Source organism: Malaclemys terrapin, chromosome 13, assembly GCF_027887155.1.
Source record: "Malaclemys terrapin pileata isolate rMalTer1 chromosome 13, rMalTer1.hap1, whole genome shotgun sequence".
Classification (NCBI taxonomy): domain Eukaryota; kingdom Metazoa; phylum Chordata; order Testudines; family Emydidae; genus Malaclemys; species Malaclemys terrapin.
In genome coordinates, this window is record NC_071517.1 from 290,784 (window position 1) to 313,571 (window position 22,788).

At 46.5% G+C, this 22,788-nt stretch overlaps 1 protein-coding gene across 1 annotated transcript in view; it reads left to right on the plus strand.

Annotated features, from left to right (window-relative positions):
• Window positions 1-22,788, plus strand: part of FASN (fatty acid synthase) — a 71,908-nt gene that overhangs the window by 37,230 nt on the left and 11,890 nt on the right. Inside the window, exons 20-36 of the mRNA XM_054046566.1 lie at window positions 10-189; window positions 441-644; window positions 2,225-2,535; window positions 2,677-3,063; window positions 5,856-6,020; window positions 6,242-6,360; window positions 6,483-6,637; window positions 7,098-7,301; window positions 8,688-8,838; window positions 9,595-9,773; window positions 10,337-10,456; window positions 10,607-10,729; window positions 12,816-13,039; window positions 13,352-13,553; window positions 17,014-17,165; window positions 21,752-21,843; window positions 22,001-22,152. Coding sequence (XP_053902541.1) covers window positions 10-189; window positions 441-644; window positions 2,225-2,535; window positions 2,677-3,063; window positions 5,856-6,020; window positions 6,242-6,360; window positions 6,483-6,637; window positions 7,098-7,301; window positions 8,688-8,838; window positions 9,595-9,773; window positions 10,337-10,456; window positions 10,607-10,729; window positions 12,816-13,039; window positions 13,352-13,553; window positions 17,014-17,165; window positions 21,752-21,843; window positions 22,001-22,152 — 3,120 coding nt within the window. The remainder of the gene's footprint in view (window positions 1-9; window positions 190-440; window positions 645-2,224; window positions 2,536-2,676; window positions 3,064-5,855; window positions 6,021-6,241; window positions 6,361-6,482; window positions 6,638-7,097; window positions 7,302-8,687; window positions 8,839-9,594; window positions 9,774-10,336; window positions 10,457-10,606; window positions 10,730-12,815; window positions 13,040-13,351; window positions 13,554-17,013; window positions 17,166-21,751; window positions 21,844-22,000; window positions 22,153-22,788) is intronic.

Consider the following 22,788-nt stretch of genomic DNA (forward strand, 5'->3'; position numbering starts at 1 on the left):
CTTCCCCAGGTAACACAGGAAAAGTCCTGTGGAATGGGAACTGGGTAACTTTCCTTGACACCTTGCTGCAGATGATCATCTTGGGTGAGAAAGGTCACAGCCTGCGCTTACCAACTAGAATACGCTCTGTGTGCATTGATCCGTCACTACACCAAGAGCGGGTGCACAAATACAAGGATGATACTGAAGGTAATGAATCCTCTTCCACAACTGGAATTTTCCCAGCTTCTTTATGGCTCTCCAGATGACCTGAAGCAGCTTCACCTGCCCATAGTAGTAAGAGAAACTTGTAAGACCTATGGGTCTCCAAGCCACTCTGCTACTCCTTTTACTGTGTACTTTGACACAGGACCTACTCTCTCTGACCATATTAAGCACAGCAGTGCCTCTTCATATGGCACTTTCAACATTTATCTGCATGTTCTCTTCTTGCCTTGCAGCTTTTGATGTTGTTGTTGACCGTTGCCTCGATAACATCATGGCAGGAGGTGTTCGGCTCTCTGGGCTCCATGCCACTGTGGCACCTCGGCGACAGCAGGAACAGATACCTCCAACTCTGGAAAAATTTTGCTTTGTGCCGTATGTTGAGAGTGATTGTTTGTCTTCAGAGGCCCATCTTTGTGCCCATTTGGAACATTGCAAAGGTAAAGGGATTTCAGTACTACTATAACATGATGATGAGCAGGCGTCAAGGGCTCTTTGTGAGGTGAGAGTATGTACCTGCACAGCCTCTTGGAATCTTTGCCTGGAGAACAGCAAGGATCTGTCCCTGTTTCTACTGAGGCAGACAAGTCCAGACTACTTTAGCCTTGACAAGCACACTGTGGCTGTGATTCAGTCCACTGGCAAAAGCCAGTTGTGACCCATTGCAGCAGAAAGTCTTCCCAAAGCAGAGTCACAGTGGAACTGCTGCTGGGGGACCAACTGACTGACCAACCCAGCCCTTTGGGCACCAAGGAGAGAGGCTGATTCAGCATTTCTCCAAGACATCCTCAACAGGCAGGGCTATGGAGTCCCAGCTGGAATTTTATGAGACTCCCAAAGTGGGTTGGGGGTATACTTCCCCTTCCCCAGGGTTGAATGTGTCAGTTGCTGCAGTTGTCCTTGAAGGTGCACAAGGATGTATATTAACCCTCAACACCTCTGGGAGGAGTCTAGCCCAATCGCTTTTCAAATATTGGCAGGAGACATATTACAACCCATCTTAATGCAGTTTTCCTTCTTGTGCCTGCAAAGAGGGTTAGGTGCATTTATTCATATGTTCTCACCTAAACCACAAACATGCTCTTCTGACCATAACCAAGGAGGGTACAGCTCCAGGAGGTATTGAGCACTGGTGTTGGAACTGTTTATACTTTTGTTCCTGGAGAAATCTACTGAGGATACTCATAGTATAGTAGACTATTAAGGGGTGGCATGGAGACTCAGGGAGGACAACCCCACCCATTCTCCTGGAATATTTCTACAAAAGGCAAAACTTTGTTCTTCAGGAATATTTCTGAGCCCCAGGGAAGGTGTTCCTGGCACGGATGATCTAGCAGTGTCCAGAGACCATTATCTTTTTTGCCTTCCGGGCAAGGAAACTGATCTGATATTCAATTTGTTGGTGGAATTTTTAGCAAGAGTCTCTGGGAGCTCCTAGAAGTTCTTGCCAGGACTTCCCTGATTTGCATCCTTCTCATCTCTCCCCTTCCTCTTACTCTAACTTAGTCTCTGTCTCCGTAACCCTGAGTGCCCCCCCACCCCAAAAGAATCTCCCAAAACAAAGGAATTTAAGTAAATCAAACAAATCATATATCAAATAAACAAATGTGGCACAAACATGCCACATATCTGTCATGAGCTCTACCCCTGTCTTAACCCCAGTCACTAAGGGGTCATATCTGTGGGGGGGTTTTGTCTCTTGGACTGTCTTACTATGTGTCTGTACGGAGCCTACCCCAATGAGCCCTATCCTGATTGGCTGCTACCACAATACAAATCAGCAATAATAATGAGCTCCTGTTTGGAAATGGTTTATGTAACTGGGTTGTATGGATTACATACTTGGGCTACACAGTAACCAAAACCAAGGCTAACATTTTTGGAAAGCCATGAGTGATGCCGTCCTCCAGCAGTTCTGCTTGCTATTGCTTATTTGGAGAAGGAATCCTCTACAGGACTGGAAGAAGAGGAAGAGCTGTGTAAGGAACTGATTTTTTTTTCTCCTGCTCCTGTGTTCTAGGTCTGATTTGCAAATTACAGAAGAAGGTAGAATTCCATGGAGTCAAACTGGCCATCCCAGGGCTAGAGACAGTAGGGGCCTTTAGAGAGACTGGGTCCATGCAGAAGGGCCTCCTCCACATCCTTTCTGAAATCTGCCGCCTGGAACTGAATGGAAACCTGTATTCAGAGCTAGAACAGATTGTTACTCAAGAGAAGATGCATCTCCAGGATGATCCCCTACTCAATGCCTTGCTAGATTCTCCTGAGCTGAAGGCTTGTGTGGATATAGCACTGGAGAACATTACCAGTCACAGGATGAAGATAGTGGAGGTTAGTTGGGACCCCAGGATGAGAAACTATAGACTGAAACTCTAAGAGGCTTTGAAATCTCAACAGTTTTTCTTCTCTCGTCATAATGTGCTAACCATGTCCAGGATTTTCATCTTATTCCCTCTGTTTCGTTCCTTGCAGGCTCTGGCAGGAGATGGACGTCTGTTCTCTCGTGTTACTGGTCTCCTAAATACTCAGCCCATGCTACAACTGGACTACACTGCCACTGACCGAGCCCCAGAGATCCTTTTAGTCAATGAAAGCCAGCTGCAGGAAACTGGTGTTTCCATTGCCCAGTGGGATCCTATCAGCCCTCCTCCTGGACACCTGACCAGTGCTGACTTGCTGGTGTGCAACTGCTCAGTGAGCATTTTTGGGAACCCAGCAGAGATTCTCTCCAACTTGGCAGCCACGGTGAAAGAAGGAGGGTTTGTTTTACTGCACACCCTTCTCAAAGGAGAAACGCTTGGAGAAATCATCAGTTTCCTTACAACTCCAGATTTTCAGCAGAGAGGCCTCTTGGCTCAGGTAAACAATTGGCTTTCCAGACTCCTTTTGATGTTTCCTCTACAGTTAGCCCTAAACTCCACTTTGTTGCATACAGAATCTCAGGCAGTTCATTTCATTGAATGGCTGCTCCATCCTATCTTGTTCCTTCTCAGGAATGTATAGAAATATTCCTTGTCAGCAGAGACTAGTTCTGAATCCATCAGTGTTGCAAAAGTAGGGAAGTCAATTCAGGTGAGTTTAGGTCAGAATTCCTTTCATAATGTATTTCAGGTGACCAGTTTTAGTACTATGGATCTCCATATAAAAACATACTCCATCTGCAAACTAGTTGTTCTAGTCTGTTTGCTGTATTATCATGGGGGCTCTGAGTTAAAGGTACATTTGTTCTTGCTGCTCTGGAAATGCTGAAGGCAATGGGTTCTGCGTCTGGGAAAATGAGAATGTGTCTCAATGCTTTGCAGTGACTCCACTGTCTAACCTCTGGGTGTGTCTGATGGGCTCCAGAGAGAGCCATGGACAAGAAGAGTATCCTTATAGCACAGCCAGGCCTTAACGAATTACAGTAGCTGTTGTTTACATGGTGTGTGTGTGTGTGTGTGTGTGTGTGTGTCTCTCCCCCTCCCTGTGGGGTTCCAAAATGCTTCATAAATACAGGAAGATCCTTTATCCAGTCCTGATGCTTGAATGGAACATAGCAGCTACTCAGTAGTGCTACACAACACTTCTTTTTAGGGCAGGAAGTGAAAAAGAATACTATAACCCATTGAAATGGCAAATGGAAATAAGGGAGGTAAATATAATCCCTGGAGTTGGAATGTAGGTGAGACACGGATTCTTACAGCCTGACTCTTGCAAAAAGTCCTCTGAGATGATTAATGAGCATGAGCTTTCGTTATGCATTTTACCCAAGGGTGAGGGAATGGTGCAAGCTCAGAACCTTCTTTACTGAAAGATCAGAATTTTGCACAGCAATATTCTTGTCAACCAGCAATATAAAATGTGAATCTGTTGAGTTTATAACCCAGTTCTCTCCTACAATTACGGGAGGTCTGTCTTGATAGTAACAAATTCACTGAGTAAGATCCTTCCCTCGTGTATACTATCAATCCTACTGAAATTAACAGTGCACCATTGGATGTAAAGTGAATGCAGAATTTGGCCTGTTGCAATCACTAGACTTTAGTAATTTTTTTCTAAACACTTAATAAAAGGAGGTATTATGATATCAAAGTTACTCAATTGCCCTTGTGCCTTTTTATAAGTTGCTTTTTCCCCCTGTTGATTTATACCTTTGTCGGAGAATAACAGAGTTCTCACTTTTTATTTGGGCACAGCAAGTCAGATACTTTATTTTCTCTCTATCAATTGCATAGAGGGAGAGAGCTGAACAGGTCTCTCAACAGGTAAACAATTACAGCAAGCATTTATACCTTTTATTACAGACAATGAGCAACAGCTGCATTTTGTTTATACATAGGTCATTCTGATATCTTGTTTTGCTCACTAATGTAGACTCTTAGTCTACATTCCATATTATCTACACAAGGTCGCCACAACTTCTCACACAGTTCTTTACCACTCGCCTCACACATTCCTCGCTTCTACAAATCTCTCGTTATTAGGGTTACAGTTAGCCTGACTCTTGCTAACAAACTGTCATGCATTGCAATCCCCTTCCTGTCAGCTCTTTCTCTGCTTCCACACCTTCCTTTAGGTCTTTTATCCTGTCAGAATCTTAGGGTGGCAAAAGTTAAGTGCCATAGCTGAGTGACACCTGGTACCTGATATCTTTGAAAGAAAATGTGGCTTTCCCAAGTGACACTCTTGCATGAATTAAAGTACTCTTGAAACTTTTGAATGATTTTTTTTTTTCTGTTTCCAGTCCCTTTCATGCTCACGTTAGACTGTACTGTAGACGTGTACGTGCCTCTGGACCTGTTGCATACAGCTGTAGAGCATTTCATTTTCCTTCTCTTTTGCTGCAATGTCACTTGCTTCTTGAAAATGTTGCAGCCACCTCCTCCTGTTCTCTGCCAGCTGCCCTTCCAGATGGAGGGATTCAGGTTGCTGTGTCCACTCTACTTTTGTTGTTGTTTAAATCTTTAACTTACTTATGACAACCAGAAGTGCTGAAAAGAGAACTCTGTATTTCTTGGCCCCAGTCCCCCGACCTAGGTCAGTAACCCCTAAATCCAGTCGTCATTGTTTATAAGCAGCATTACTCTTGCTAGGCAGAGAGCCACCACAGTCCTCATTATTCTCAAGGAGAGATCTCTAACTTCTACAACTTATGTATTTTGGAACCTCTTGATTGTATAGTCTTTGAGATGTGACCTAATATTTAATTCCATTAGTCTGCTAAGTTGGGCGTGTCCAAAGTATGTGTAGCAGGTCTCAGATAGTTGCAATATCATCTTTATGTTCTGTGTTTCACAGCACCTAGCACAACCAAGGTACTAGTCCATGATTAGGGTTGTTTGGCACGATGGTAATACAAATAAAAATGAATATCTTTGACGATTTGGGGAGCTGCTGAGGTGGAAGGTAGTGACTTGTGACTATTAGAAGTCCTGTGTAAAACTCTACAATAATCTTACCATAGTTAGTATTTATCAAACTGACCTAGGGAGGAAATAACCAAGTTGATGCATAGGATCTCTGGCAAAAACTTATCCCGTGTATAGAAAGAAGAGGATAGGACCAGCTGATGATTTCCATTGAGGACACGTTGCACACAGTAGAAGTCTAGTTTGCAATTCTAATCTTTCCTGACTATTTGCCAATAATTTTCATCTTTCTTGGTTTGGCAGGCAGAATGGGAGGATTTATTTGGGAAGACCTTGTTGAATTTGGTTGCTGTGAAGAGATCGTTTTATGGTTCAGCCATCTTCCTGTGCCGACAGCAGGCTTCTGCCAAGATCCCTATTTTCCTGCCTGTAGAGGAGACCCATTACAAGTGGGTGGAATCTTTAAAGGTGAGAATTCCTGTGTATGAAGTTGGCTACATGTCTCTCCTATTTCCAGGCCTTTCATACAGTAGACAAGAAGCCTTGAAAACAGGGTGTCTATGCTTCACAGAGCTCTTTCCCTGTGTATAGGGAAACCAGAGAGTTTATTTCAAACCATCTCTTATGGAAATAAGAACCCTTTCCTTTTCTGTGAAGCCTAATCAACCTGGCTGGGATTTCTCTTGTAGGTGATCTTAGCTGATTCATCTGAGCAGCCTGTGTGGCTGACTGCTACTAGCTGTGGGAATTCAGGAGTTGTGGGAATGGTGAACTGTCTACGCCAGGAACCAGGGGGCCACAGGATCAGGTACAAAAATGCAATATTTAGTAACAATTGGAGAGGAGACAATCTTCCATCAGTTTTTTCAACACATGATAGGGAAGCAAGTAAAATGACAAATGTGGATTGAATATTTGTTTTCTCTCTAGATGCCTGTTTGTTTCCAACCTGAATTCCTCCTCAGCCATCCCTCCCACAAGCCCTTCTGCCAGGGAGATGCAGAAAATCCTACAGGGAGACCTGGTGATGAATGTGTATCGTGATGGAAAGTGGGGCTCCTTCAGACACTTTCTGTTGCAGCAAGGTGACTTTTATGATCAGGGCCTGATGGTCATTTGGCAACATTTCCTCCCACAGGTCTTAGAGTGAGATTTGAGGAGGTACTTTTCTTTTATCTTTTATTGGCCCAAGGAATTACTCCTCTGATGTACTGATACCTTTGGGCAATTACTGTCCCAATTCCATGACAGGACAGTGCCATGTGCCAATGTCACCGGATAGAATGAACTATTTTGTAGTGTTCAGGTGAGATTACAGGGAGAGGGAGGTCTTTGGTGGGGTGAATGGGAGGAACTGGCTAACTATCAATGGAAAATTTCCCCTCACCCATGTGTGGCTCCCATGCCTTATCTGTCCCATAGTATGCATGCTATCCTTGCTGTACAAGGAACCTCTTCCATCAAATGAAATGTCTATGCCATGTTAATGTGTGTAAAGATCTCTCCCCTCAGAGAAGTCACTGGCTTTTCCTTGTTCTCCTGCAGCCCAGCCTGAGGAGTTGACAGACTATGCTTATGTGAATGTACTGACTCGTGGGGACCTCTCATCCCTTCGCTGGATTGCCTCTCCGCTTCGCCATTTCCACACCACCAATCCCAACATTCAACTCTGCAGGGTCTATTACGCATCTCTTAATTTCCGTGACATTATGCTGGCTACAGGGAAGCTCTCTCCGGATGCTATCCCAGGTGAATTGGGGAGATTGGGCAGTTTCCACAACTAAAATTATGTAAATAAGTTTCCAAGTGTGACGAGAACATTCCAGTTTTACTAGCACACTAGCTGTAAATCAGCCTTTTTTTCTTTGCTTATGCAAGATTGATATTTGAAAATAAGAGGTATTGTCTAAAAATAGACATGGGTGCCAGGAACTCCTGAGTGCAACTGCAGTGCCAATACCATTTGGCATTTATATAGTATTTAATTAATTTAATGCTCACAGCTCACGTATGAGGTGAGTATTACTCCTTTTCAGAAAATGAGAAACTGAGTTGGAGGTGAAGTGACTTGCCCAAAACCCCAAAAGGTGTCAGTTTAAGACAGGGGTGGGCAAACTACGGCCCGTGGGCCGGATCCGGCCCCTCAGGGCTTTGGATCCGGCCCGCGGGATTGCCCCCCCGTGGCGCCAGAGGCTCCCCGCCGCTTTCAGAAGCAGCCGGCTCCACTTCCGTGGGGCCCCCGGGCGGGGGGTAGAGGGCTCCGTGCATTGCCCTTGCCTCCAGGCACAGCCTCCTGCAGCTCCCATTGGCCGGGAACAGGAAACAGCGGCCAGTGGGAGCTTCGGGGGAGGTACCTGGAGTCACGGCAATGGCAGCGCATGCAGAGCCTTCTGCCGTGTTTTTCCCCCCTCTCCTCTTCTCCCCTCCCCCCCCCCCCCCCCCCGGGCTGTAGAGCTTCCTGAAGTGACGCAGGGACAGGGCAGGCATGCAGGGAGCATGCCCTGGCCCCAGTGCGCGCCACTGCCACCCCGGCACCGCTTTAGGTAAGTCTGTAAAGCAGTTTTGAAGCTGTGAAGAACTAAAGTAGTGTTGGTGGCGGTTGGTTGTTAGCTGACTTAACTAGAGTGTGTCCCCAACTCAGTCTAGCCACCTTAAATGTGTCTCTTCTTTGCCTAAATCAGAGTCTTAGTGTGAATCCTTTTTGTCTATAGATCAACACAAACCTAATGTTTGTTTATTTGGTTGGTTGTTTTTTTCAGAGATGAGGGAAAAGATCCTGCAAACAAGATGAGATTTCAATGAAGTTTCTCAAAAGAAAGCTATAAGCTAAAACGATAGCATTGAGAATAGAAATTGAAATTTGTGGTGGTCAGCTTTTCCTAGAGTTGTGACTGGCAGTGCTTCTCAGCTTTCTGGGGAGTTTGTAGGAAGAGAAAATAAACCACTGTGCTTAATGAGCTATGCAAGCAGAAAGCTAATTTCAGGATTTGGAGATGTTTTCTCTGGAGTTGGGGAGAGAGAAAGATGAGGGGAACTCCAATCACAACTTCAGAGAGAGCGTCCTTGTTGGTGAATATTTTACCCAAAGGATTTTACAGGAGCAATTTAATTGCAATAATTCTATCCCTTTCTCAGGTAACTGGGCTCTGCAGCAGTGCATGCTGGGAATGGAATTCTCAGGACGGGACCCCACTGGAAAAAGGGTGATGGGATTGCTCCCAGCAAAAGGGCTGGCTACAGTGGTGGACTCTGACAAGAGGTTTTTGTGGGAGGTGCCAGAGAACTGGTAGGTCTCTTTATTTTGTTTTTTCCCACATGTTGATAAGACTATACCCTGCAGTTGCCTGAATGAAACTGAAGTCTGATTTGGGGATGATTACAGGGTGTCTTGTATCGACTTCCTTGACTGGCCTGTGCTGTTTGCATTCTATACATCCGTTTTCCCACAGACACTGGAGTCATGTACCTTGGTATCTGTCACTATGATAACTAAGCACCATTATTGATCTCTAGTAGCTTCTGCTCTTTGCCTCTCTCTGCTTCAATAGCTTGGGTGTATCTACACTGGGGGGAGGGTTTAGTTTTGACTATCTGTTATTGAAAGCTTTTGCCAAAAAGGTGAGACTTGCAGTACGCTCTTAAAACAGTTAAGTAAGCTGGGCTCAGTTTTACCTGCTCTGGTAGGCTGGCTTACAGTTGAAGGCCCTCCACCAAGAATATTTTGTCTTTGTTGTAATGGCTTCACCCTGGGCACTGCTAGCTGCATTGTGCCAGAAGAGTCTAGCTGTTCCAGTGGGTGTGAATGAGGGATGTAGTCAGACCCTAAACTACTAAGGACCTTTTCAAGGAACAAGAGTGGGGCCTTCAGTTGGCAGTGAAGGTTAACTGGGAATCCATGCAGACTATGCATGTATTCCCATTAAAGAGGCACAGTGCTGCATTTTTGTACAAATTGGAGAGTCTGTGTGGTCTCCACCCTCCATTCCAGATACAGGGGGTTGCTTCTTCCAGTACTAAAAATTCTTTATTTTCCTATCTTTAGGTCTCTGGAGGAGGCAGCCTCCGTGCCTGTGGTTTATGCCACTGCTTATTATGCTTTGGTTGTTCGAGGTGGTATGAAGAAGGGAGAGAGTGTACTCATTCACTCCGGCTCGGGAGGTGTGGGCCAGGCAGCCATTGCTATTGCGCTGAGCATGGGCTGCCGTGTCTTTGCTACTGTAGGTAAGTAATGAAGTCCCATTTCTGTGACTCACCTTCTGCAGTTTCCTACCAGTTTATATTAATCTTGACTCCGGGTTTCTAATTCAGCTGTTGGCCACATGACAAAATCTGCCCCTTTCTCCCTGCCACAGACAAATGCATACACATGCACAAACACCCTTACCTCTGCATGGAGCATCACTGTCTTCATTTAACTAGTGTAAATCGAGAGTGACTCCAACAAAGTGATAGTTACAAGGGTATGAGAAGAAAATAAGGCCCTGAATCTTTAGATACAGTAGCTTCTCTGAAATGTGACCAAAGAAAGTGTATGACTTGGTTTGTCCCTCGCTGTAATAAAGCCGTCATTAACTTGCTAACAGGAACAAGGCAGTAGCTATAAACCTACCTTTGTCAGAGGTGTAAAGTCCCAGAGCTCTATTACAGGTGTCTGAGAGCTCCTCGGAGTTGCATCCTAGCCCTTTCCTGTTAGCAGAGGTTTCAGCAGAAGGCAGTGGAATGTATGATGTATGAGCCAAGGAGTGCTGGTGTCTCAGGAAAATAAAATGCTCCTCTGTTGTCAGGTTCTGTTGAGAAACGCGAGTATCTCCAAACAAGATTCCCTCAGCTGGATGCCAACAGCTTTGCCAGCTCCAGAAATACCTCCTTTGAGCAACATGTACTGAGGGTCACCAATGGGAAAGGTGAGTCCAAGGAATAGTGGATGCCAGAAGGGTTGCAGAATTAGAAAGATCATGGCTAGAACTGGTTGGATAGATAAGGAAAAGTCACTGAGAGTGTCCGATTCTCTGCCAGGAAAGAGCGTGCTAAATGCTGTTACTGCTTTCTTGTAGGGGTCAACCTGGTATTAAACTCCCTGGCAGAAGAAAAGCTCCAGGCCAGTCTACGTTGCCTTGCTAGACATGGGCGCTTCTTGGAAATAGGCAAATATGATCTGTCTAACAACAGCCCACTTGGTAAGATATATGGCATCAGGAAAGATCTATTCTTAGCTGGACTATATCCATATCCCACAATATGAACATTGTCAGAGCTTTAAAAGGTGTGTGTACCAAGCAAAACCATTAACTTTGCAATGATACATTAATCACGGATCATTTATCAGTTTTTTCCAACAAGTACCTTCATGCAAACTCCTGTGCTGTGATTCTTGCATGGGAGAAGCTCCCCATAAATATGTGTAAAGCCACAAAGTTATCCTTCTTAAAGTCTCTTTTTAAAACGAACCTATGCCATAATGCCTACAAAACACCTGACAGTGGTTAGGCCACTCGTGTGATATGACCATCGCTTATTACACAATCCTAATTATCTCTCTACAGTGTAGCTCCCATGTATGTCTGTATCCATTTACCTCCAATCATTATATTTGGATTGTAAGCTCTTTAGGGCAGGGACTTTCTATTCATCACATGTTTGTACAGGGCCTACCACAATAAGCCCCAATCAGGGCCCTCTAGGCATTACTGCAATACTAATAATAAAAAACAGATTTATAACTAGGACATAGTTGTTGTATATGTGTTAGGTCAAGTCTTAACATCATCCTTAATGATCTTGAAGATCATTATAAACTGTAAGTAACATGTTTAATGAAACTTACTGATGATGATAAATTAGGAGGCGCTGCAAACACAAATGAGGACAGAAATGATGCAAAGGGACCTAGAGACATTAGAAACATGGCAGAAAATAACAATGTGATTCAGCTTGGAAAAATGAAGCTAATACATCTGGGGTGAGTGGGAATCAAATGCTGCTACTCCAGTGGGAGGGAAAATCCTGGGAAGCTGTAATGCAAAAAGAGACTTGACATAGGTTAGCAATATGATATGGCAACAAAAAGATGATGAAATTTTGGGCTGCATAGCAAAGACATCACAGAGCAAGGAGGTGATGGAGCTGTTGTGTTGATCACACCTGGAATATTCCATTCAGGTCGGGGCATCTCATTGCTACAAAGATAAAGCCAAATTGGCTGGATCTCCAAGAACAGCAATTGAAGTGGTCATGGGGCTGTAGGAACTGACGTGAGGAAGAAGATCTGTTTAGCTTGGTTAAATGATTTACACTGTCCATGTGTGTCAGGGATAGAACTGATGATGGAGAGGAATTACTTAGGACTATAGCATAGAGTATACTGATTTGGAAAAGGGAAACCTAGAGTAACTATTCAGAAAAACTTCCTGGTGATGGGTTGTATTAGGCTTTGGAATAGTTGCTTACGGGAAGTTGTGGCAGCCCCATTGCTTGGGTCTTTTAAAACTTGTCAAGACAAAGAACTAGAAAGTGTCCAACAGGGAAGAATCCACTGTAGAGATGGACAGGAAGATTAATAGTGCTTTTACTTCTGTACATTCTATTATTCAGCTCTCATTAGTTGCTTCTACTTTCAAGATAACTGATCAGCCATTTACAGTTTGTCCTGATGAAATAGTGCTTGTAACTAATATCCTTGCCAGTGACTTGTATGTGGAGCTTCTGGTGAACTAGTCTCTCTTCTTTACAGAGCACACTTGCTCATGTAGTGTTAATTAAGTTGAGTAGATTTTAGCTCTTAGGGCTTGGCTTCACTACAGGGAGATCAACGCTGCTGCAATTGATGCAGCGAGGTCGATTTAGCAGGTTTAGTGAAGATGCAGCGAGGTCAATTTAGCGGGTTTAAATCAGCGCTCTCTGGTCGACCTTGGTACTCCACCTCTCCGAGAAGAGTAAGAGAAGTCTCGACCGGAGAGCATCTCCCGTCAACGCAGAGCAGTGAAGACATTGGGGTAAGTCGACCTAAGCTATGTCGACTCCAGCTACACTATTCATGTAGCTGGAATGGCATAACTTAGGTCAGCTTACCCCGGTAGTGAAGACAAGCCCTTAGAAAAATAACTGGTTTATTAACTTTTTCCCTGTTGCCTCGTGACTGTTATGCCCTATACTCATATATCACTGACTAGCATGGAGATAAACAAATGGTTTTGGAAGCTAAGAAATTTAATTTGACAAGAAACTGCAGGCAGTATGGTGTGCTAACCATGTTGCTTCCTCTAGGAATGGCCCTTTTCCTGAAGAATGTAGCATTTCATGGAATACTGCTAGATGCCATATTTGAAGAGGGAAACCAGGAGTGGGAGGAAGTGTCAGACCTGCTGAAGATGGGTATAAGAGATGGTGTGGTAAAACCCCTGAGGACTACGATCTTCAACAGAGAGGAGGTAGAAGCTGCCTTCAGGTTCATGGCACAAGGAAAACACATTGGCAAAGTTATGATCAAGGTAATGACACACCTGTAGGCCTTGGCTTCTCTACATCTGTCATCCTGACCCAGGAATCCAGTGTGTATGAACTGCATACAAAAAAATGGGTCATGTGTAGTGAGGTTGAAATTCCCCAACTAGAGCAGCATAGCTGGGAAGGAGAGAAAGAAGGGATCTGCCCATTTAGTGAGGGGAATTAACCCCATCGCTCACAATATTGCCAACTCAGCCAGTTGACCTATCTAATACTCTAGAGCCCTTGGTTCTGGATCCAAAGAGCTATGACCTATTTCCTCTCTTACTTAATTGTTGTTGTCTGACTGTTGGAAGGTCCATGAGGAAGAGAAGGAATTTCCTGTGAGGGAGACTGAGGCTGTCAGACTCTCTGCCATCTCGCGAACTTCCTGCCCACCTACAAAGTCTTACATCATCACAGGCGGCCTAGGCGGCTTTGGGCTGGAATTGGCTCAGTGGCTGGTTGAGAGAGGTGCTCAGAAGCTTGTACTGACCTCTCGTTCTGGCATACGATCTGGTAAGTGGATAACTTAAAATAAGGGGTGGGGAGAATGGAGACCAGGAGTTGTGGTCTCATGTTTGTGCCCATGGTTGACGTTTCAGATTGTAGTGTGCAAATGAAAATTGAGGCACAACGTAGAGCTCAGTTCCCATGTCCCTCTGATCATCCAGTTTCCTGCAACACCACACTGTCCCATCTGGTTCCTTTCCCTCTCCCTTTAAACGTGCTATAGTGTCCAGTATTCCAAGAGAAATCTCTGGACCCAACCTCCTTTTCTACTACATCCTCTCTCGCCTTTCTTTTGCCTTTGAATTTCTTCAGTGGACTTTCTCCTTTTGCTGCCTATGCTGCCTTTGTTAATACATGCACTCATCCTCTTACATATTACATAAGAACATAAAAACAGACATACTGGGTCAGACCAAAAGTCCATCTAGCCCAATATCCGGTCTTCCAACAGTGGCCAATGCCAGGTGCCCCAGAGGGAATGAACAGGTAGGTAATCCTCAAGTGAACCATTCCCTGTTGCCCATTCCCAACTTCTGGCAAACTTTCCTGTATTTTAACCAGTTACCAATCCATGAGAGGACCTTCCCTCTTATCCCATGACAGCTTACTTTGCTTAAGAGCCTTTGGTGAGGAACCTTGTCAAAGGCTTTCTGAAAATCTAAGTACACTATATTCACTGGATCACCCTTGTCCACGTACTTGTTGACCCCCTCAAAGAATTCTAGCAGATTGGTGAGGCATGATTTCTCTTTACAAAAACCATGTTGACTCTTCCCCAACAAATTATTTTCATCTATGTGTCTGACAATTTTGTTCTTGACTATAGTTTCAACCAGTTTGGTACTGAAGTCACGCTTACTGGCCTGTAGTTGCCAAGATCACCACTGGAGCCCTTTTTAAAAAATGGCGTCACATTAGCTAGCCTCCAGTCATTTGGAACAGAAGCTGATTTAAATGATAGGTTATATACCACAGTTAGTAGTTTGGCAATTTCACATTTGAGTTCCTTCAGAACTCTTGGATGAATACCATCTGGTCCTGGTGACTTAATCAATTTGTTCTAAAACCTCCTCTAATGACCCCTCAATCTTGGACAGTTCCTCAGATTTGTCACCTAAAAAGAATGGCTCAGGTTTTGGAATCTCCCTCACATCCTCAGCCATGAAGACCAATGCAAATAATTCATTTAGCTTCTCCGCAATGGCCTTATCGTCCTAGAGTGCTCCTTTAACATCTCGATTGTCCTGTGGCCCACTGGTTGTTTAGCAGGAAGCCTGCTTCTGATCTACTTAAAAAGGGTGCCCTGTACAATCTGGCTTCTACCTTTCCACTCTACTGAAACTGTCCTTACTCAAGTCCCCAATGACTCCTTCTTTTACAAAGTCTCCCTGTCCTCCTTCTAGAGATTCTCATCCTCTTAGTTTCAAAGACTCTGCATCTTCCCTCTCCAACCATTATTCAGGGATAGTGACCCTCAAGCTCTTTGTCTTGTCCCTTCCCTGGAGAGCTGTCATTGGTCTTTTTTTCCCTCTAGCTCATATCCCTGTGTGACATTACCCAATAATTAAATGTCTCGGATCTGCCTCACTGCCTCATCCACAATTGTCTTTGACCTGTGTTCCTCTGTCCTGACACCATCTCAGGCTCAACATGAGAAAAACTACTACTTTTTCTATTTCCATTGGCAAATCCACTATCATGCATGTTCTGCAGGCATGCAAAGCTTGGTGGCATTTGACTCCCCACCTCAGTCCTCCAACTTTGATGTTGCTAACTCCTGCCAACTTCTGCATTCCAAAATCTATCCATTCCTTTCTATCCCACTGCCTTAAATCTTGTCCAACTTTTCATCTCTCTCCTTAGTTACTGCACCCTTTTTCTTTCTTCCTCCTTCACTCTTGCCTTCCTTTTCCTGATCTGTCCAAAGTGCTACTATGAAAATAATCCACCCTGCCTGCTGATCTGATCATGTCCATCCCCTCTTCAAATCCCTTCACTATGCTTTCAATCGTATATAACTCTGTTCCTGCCTACCTCTTGTCACGGAGTCCCCGGGCGATGCTCTGGAACTGCTCCCCGCAAAGCCAGTCAGGACTTTGGGGAGCCTCCTCTCCCTTGGAGCAGACCGTCTTCAGGGCAAGAAGCTCACACGTCTTCACCTCCTGGGTCTGACCCTGGAGCATTCAGCATATGCCCCTCCGTGCGCTTTCCACAGCGAGTCCGCCCAGGCGGGGTCCTGGGGAAGCCAGAGGTCCTGTACGTACCCCCACTTTGCAGTCAGACGTGACTCTTAGCCAGCCAGTAAAACAGAGGTTTATTAGATGACAGGAACATGGTCTAAAACAGAGCTTGTAGGTACAGCAAACGGAATGCCTCAGCCGGGTCCATCCTGGGGGGCAGCAAGCTAGACACCCCCATTTGCCCTCACTCCTAGTCCCCAGCCAGCTCCAAACTGAAAACCCCCTCCAGACCCTCCTTCTCTGGGCTTTGTCTTGTTCCCGGGCCAGGAGGTCAACTGATCTCTTTGTTCACCTTTAGCTATTTCCTTGCAGGGGAGAAGGGCCCTGTCCATTTGTTGCTAGGAGATAGTGTCAGTGATTTATGCACACTGGCCTTTATCCCACCACCTAGAGACTTAAGAAATGCATAGGGGAAACTGAGGCACCCACACAGTATTCAGAGGAAACAGTCCCACTTCGTCACATCTCTCTTCTCATCCTTTGTTCACAACTCCTCCTTCATTTTCTTCTCTCACTGTCCTCTCCATGTCACCTTTCATATGGCTCCCTCTGCCTATCCAGTAGAACTCTCTTCCTGACCTGTTACCCCTGGCCTTCATTCTCTCTTTTGCAAAGCCTCGCCTTTATGGGACCATATCATCTTATGTCTGTAAAGCACCAGGCATGTTTTTGGCTCTATATAAAGTCAAATCTACAGCCTTGCCCAGAGAAAGAGCACACACTGTTACCAGTGAGTCCAGACCTGAAACATGGAAGAGCCTTCGTGCAAAGGCCTCAATGAAAGTTGCTATATTCCTTTTCAGGGAGCTTATTTCCTGTGAGCTATGGCTACACTATATACCACAAGAAAAGCCTTCCGCGTTTTAAATACCATCTCCATCCAACATGCTCAGCATTTAAAAGAGGGAGTATTGTCTTCATCTTAAAGATAGGGATACAGGAACACCAAGTTACGTGTCTTGGGTCACACTGTGAACTGATGGCAGTTGGGGAAAAGAACTCTGAATCTGTCGTCTGTCTAACCGTTAGTGAACACTGAATCTGTCTGCAACCACAAGTTGCAGTTCTAATGCTTTAGTTTAAATGCTGCTGTTTGTCTTAGGGTAAGTATGAACTGAGTACATAACTGAGAAGTGCAGGAAGCGGAGCTTCACCAGGGCATGGTGTCTGGAATAATGAATCTCAAACTAGACTATTTTTTTTTTTTTTTTTTTTTTTTTTTTCAGGTTACCAAGCTAAACGAGTCAGAGAGTGGAAGGAGATGGGAGTCCAGGTCCTGGTGTCCACCAGTGATGTTGGGACTTTAGAAGGAACACAGCACTTGATAGAAGAAGCTTCACAGCTTGGACCAGTTGGGGGCATCTTCAACTTGGCGATGGTGAGTGACAAAAATGCTTGGGACTCAAAGGACAGAGCAGCTGCAAAGGTGCCTTCTGCATTGATCATATGGGGCCAAGTCACCAGGGGGACAGCTCAGGCAACCTTTTTGTCTTTCAAAGTGCAGTTGGCCTGGATAGGTTTGGTAACGTGAAGTTGTTGTCCTTTCACTTCCTCAGTCTGGTCTCTTGTTTCCCAGGCTAGTAGCACTACAGAGACAGTATGTTCAGCTCCTAGTGACCCTTGGGGCCCAAAAAAGGCCTATCCTGCACTTTCTAGTTAAGGATGACCATCGCAGTAGGAGTCCTGGAGAGACCAGGACAACATGAAGACTTCTTGTTGAGGCTGGTAGGGCCTTACCGTCTTCAGCTAAGAGATACTATTGTTCTTAGTAATATTTCAGCTTAAATGTGTAAAAACGTACTTGGTATTCCCTCTCTGTGCTTCTCCAGCATCTCTGTACAGAGCATCAGAGGGGTAGTCATGTTAGTCTGGATCTGTAAAAAGCAGCAAAGAGTCTGTGGCACCTTATAGACTAACAAATGTATTGGAGCATAAGCTTTTGTGGGTGAATACCCACTTTGTCTGAACAGACACAACTTCAATTCTTGGGCATCAGTCTCCAAGTTTAAGGACTCCCTACCCCAAGGTTCACAACCCGAGTTTATGGCCGTAGTGGACGAAGGGAAGGCAGTAGCCAAAACCTCTCTGCAGGCCTCCCTTGACTCCGCGAATGCAGCTGCCAGGACAATCACGTCAGGAGTAGTGAGGAGGTGCTCGGCATGGCTACAGGCCTCTGGCCTTCCCCCAGAGGTGCAAAACACCTTACAAGACCTTCCGTTCGAGGGGTTAGGCTTGTTTTTGGACCAGACGGATGCCAGATTACATAGCCTCAAAGACTCTTGAGCAACCCTCAAGTCGTTGGGAATGCACACCCCAGTGACACAGAGGAAACCCTTTAAGCCCCAACCACCACAGAGGCAATACCATCCTCGTCCTAGGCAGGAACCGTACCACAGAAAGGGCAGGGATAACAGGCGTAGACGTAACAACACGCCTAACCAGGGCCAAAACCACGGCCACGGCAAGCCGCAGCCGGGAAATAAGCAAGGGTTTTGAAGCTGTGATCGAGGTCAGCGTACCGACCCTTATACCGGATCCTCCTCTATGTTTCAGGGACCGCCTGTCCCATTTTTACCGTGCTTGGTCTTGTATAACATCAGACCGCTGGGTTCTTTGCACGGTGGAGGTGGGATACACCCTTCAGTTCTCCTCGCCCCCTCCCTCCCAGCCCCCATCCCTGTCCCTCTTCAGGGACCCCTCTCACGAGCAACTCCTCATGCAGGAGTTGCGGGCCCTCCTCAAAGTAGGAGCAGTGGAAGAGGTCCCTCAGGACCTAAGGGGGAAAGGGTTTTACTCCAGATATTTCCTCATTCCCAAACAAAAGGGGGCCTCCGTCCCATTTTGGATCTACGCAGACTAAACAAATTTTTGGTCAAGGCACGTTTTCGTATGGTCTCCCTTGGCACTATTATCCTATCCCTGGATCCGGGGGATTGGTACACTGCCCTCGATATGAAAGATGCGTACTTTCACATCGCCATCCGCCCGGCCCACCGGCGGTTCCTGCGCTTCACCATCAACCAACACCATTTCCAATTTAAGGTCTTGCCCTTCGGCCTAGCAACGGCCCCGCGAGTGTTCACGAAATGCATGTCCGTGGTGGCAGCTTTTCTTCGGAAAAGAAAGATGCGGGTATACCCATACTTGGATGACTGGCTCCTTGCAGGCAGGTCGGAGGACGAGGTCTGCTCCCACGTGGCACTGGCGTTACAGGTGTTCCGCAAGCTCGGTCTACTGGTCAATGTACCCAAGTCCTCACTGATCCCCACACAGAGACTGGATTTCATGGGAGCAGTCCTGGACTCGGTGGCGGCACGGGCAAGTCTTCCAGTGTCACGGTTCTTGGCCATTCAAAGGGTCATAAGCTCCATGCAACAATTCCCCACGGCCAGATGCTGTATGCAACTCTTGGGGCACATGGCGGCTTGTACACATGTAATCAGACATGTCCCCCTAAGGCTCAGGCCGTTACAGTTGTGGCTGGCCCAAACGTATCGCCCCAACAGAGACCCCTTAGACCTAGTAGTGACAATCCCGGCTCGGGTGTCGAACTGCCTCCGCTGGTGGCTCAATCAGCAGCAGGTTTGCGAAGGGGTCCCTTTCGCCACCCCGCAACCCACTCTGACGTTAGTAACAGATGCGTCGGACCTGGGCTGGGGGGCGCACCTTGGGGACCTACGGACCCAGGGCTTATGGTCCAGGGAAGAAAAGTTGCTTCACATCAATCTGAAGGAGTTAAGGGCAGTTCGCCTCGCCTGCCGAACCTTTCACACTACCATAAAAGGCCACAGCATGTCAGTTCTGACGGACAACACTACCACCATGTTCTACATAAACAAGCAGGGCGGGTCCTGATCCTCTCCCCTCTGTCACGAGGCGCTCCTCCTATGGGACTTCTGTATAGCCCATTCAGTCCACCTATTGGTAGCATATCTCCCAGGGGTCCAAAACGGGTTAGCAGACTGCCTCAGTCGGTCCTACCACATGCACGAATGGACTCTAAGAGAGGATGTCCTGCACTCAATCTTCCAGAGGTGGGGGTTTCCCCAGGTGGACCTCTTCGCCACCAAGGACAACAGCCAATTCCCTCAGTTTTGCTCATTCCAGAACCTCAGCCCTGGCTCAGTGGCAGATGCCTTCGCGATTCCGTGGGGCGGGAGCCTGAGGTATGCCTTCCCACCATTCCCGCTCATTCACAGGGTCCTGCTCAAGACCCGCAGGGACAAGGCGACAGTCATCCTCATCGCACCAGTGTGGCCACGCCAGCATTGGTTCACAACCCTGCTGGAACTGTCCGTGACTGCCCCGATCACCCTCCCCCTCCGTCGCTACCTCATCACGCAGGACCGGGGTCGCCTACTCCACCCGAACCTACCGTCACTACATCTCACGGCATGGTATCTCTCTGGCTAAGCGATACGTAGCACAGGTGTTCCCACCAGGTCCAGCAAATTCTTCTTGGTAGTAGGAAGCCCTCCACAAGAGCGACCTACCTTGCCAAATGGAAGAGGTTCTCCCACTGGTGTGAGCCTCATCACGTACAGCCTCTGCAGGCTTCCGTCCCATCAATACTGGACTACTTGCTGCACCTCAAGCATCAAGGGCTTGCCCCCACCTCAATTAAAGTGCATCTGGCTGCCATATCGGCGTTCCACCCCGGAGAGTTGGGGGGTTCGGTGTTCTCCAACCCCACAGTAGTCAGATTCCTCAAGGGGCTGGAGAGGGTGTTTCCCTACTCGCGCCCGCCGGTCCCTGCATGGAATCTTAACCTGGTCCTAACTAAACTCAGGGGCTACCCTTTGAACCCCTAGCCTCTTGCTCCCTCATGCACCTCTCATGGAAGGTAGCGTTTCTAGTGGCCATCACATCGGCTAGGAGGGTATCGGAATTGAGAGCCCTCACTTCGGAACCTCCTTATACAGTTTTTTATAAGGATAAGGTGCAACTGAGGCCACACCCCAAATTCCTTCCTAAGGTGGTCACGCAATTTCATATGGGACAGGACATTTGTTTACCGGTGTTCTTCCCTAAGCCCCATACGGACCCAAGCCACCGCAGCCTGCATACCCTCGATGTCCGTAGAGCCTTGGCATTCTATCTGGAACGGACCAGGCCTTTCCGCAAGTCGTCGCAACTGTTCATTGCCATTGCGGAAAGAATGAAAGGCCAGCCTATCTCGGCGCAACGCTTGTCAGCATAGATCATGCTTTGCATACGCACATGCTATGAGCTCACCAACGTACCAGCCCCGGAGATCAGGGCTCACTCAACTAGAGCCCAAGCGTCCTCAGCGGCTTTCTTGGCACAGGTTCCACTCCAGGAAATCTGTAAAGCGGCCACCTGGTCGTCGGTGCATACATTCACAGCCTACTATGCGATCCATCATCAGACCAGAGAGGACGCGGTGGTCGGCAGGGCTGTGCTTCAATCAATTGTTCCTTGACTCCTACCCTCCTCCAATGGTAAGCTTGTGAGTCACCTAATGTGTAATGGACATGAACAATCACTTGAAGAAGAAAAAACGGTTACCTACCTTCCGTAACTGTTGTTCTTCGAGATGTGTTGTTCACGTCCATTACACTTCCCACCCTCCTTCCCCTCTGTCGGAGTCACCGGCAAGAAGGAACCGAGGGAGGGTTGGGCCCGCAGGGATATATATACGCTAGAGCAGGGCGCCGCTCTGGCGGGAGGAGGGGACCCTGCCAGCCCGACGGGAGCTGCTGAGGGAAAAAGTTTCTGACGTCCGTGCACGCAACGCGCGCACACCTAATGTGTAATGGACGTGAACAACAGTTACGGAAGGTAGGTAACCGCTTTTTTTCTGGGAGCTCTTGGCTGGGTCTCTTGTTCCAGAACTTAATGGAGAATCTGTGCATATTTTTGAGGTTGAAATTGCAGCATGGTTAGATTCCCCCTGAGCAGAGACTGGAGAGATGTTGAAGTTGCTTCTTCTATCTCCTGCAGGTCCTTAAAGATGCTATGCTAGAGAATCAGTCTCCAGAATTCTTCCATGATGTCAGCAAACCCAAGTATGCAGGCACCCTTCACCTAGACTGGTAGGTGTCATAGGAGGGATACATGTGGGGTGTTTAAATGGGGCTGGAGGCCAATAACATTCAGAAGGGTCTCAACTTGTTACTGTAACAAGAGAGGGGAATGATCCTTTTAAAACAAGTTGTTAATTAGTATCATTTTCTTCTATTCTATTCCTAGGGTGAGTCGTGAAAAGTGTCCAGACCTGGATTATTTTGTTGCTTTCTCCTCTATAAGCTGTGGAAGAGGAAATGTTGGGCAGAGTAACTATGGTTTTGCCAACTCTACCATGGAGCGCATCTGTGAGCAGCGACGGCATGATGGGCTCCCAGGTAACAATGCAGGGCCTCTTCTACAGATAATGCCCACTCCATCAACAACCAGAAGAAAATTAATACCAAGATAGCTCATGCACTTCTCTGGAGCAAGCATGAATGCTCAGAGCTCCCTCCTCCCCACTCGTTCTCTGGCTCATGCACACGCGCACACACTCCCTTTGTACTCTGTGGCTTGTCAGTCCGCATAGAATCATAGAAACGTAGGACTGGAAGGGTCCTTGATGGGTCATCTAGACCTATCCCCTGCACTGAGACAGGATTAAATATTATCTGGACCATTCCTGACAGGTGTTTGTCTAACCTGTTCTTAACCTCCAATGATGGGGATTCCATAACCTCGCTATGTAATTTATTCCAGTGCTTAACTACTGTTACAGTTAAGTATCAGAGGGGTAGCCGTGTTAGTCTGGATCTGTAAAAAGCAACAGAGTCCTGTGGCACCTTTAAGACTAACAGATGTATTGGAGCATAAGCTTTCGTGGATGAATGCATCCGACGAAATGGGTATTCACCCACGAAAGCTTATGCTCCAATACATGTTAGTCTTAAAGGTGCCACAGGACTCTCTGTTGCTTGTTACAGTTAGATCTCCCTTGCTGCAATTGAAGCCCAGTACTTGAAGACTGTTAT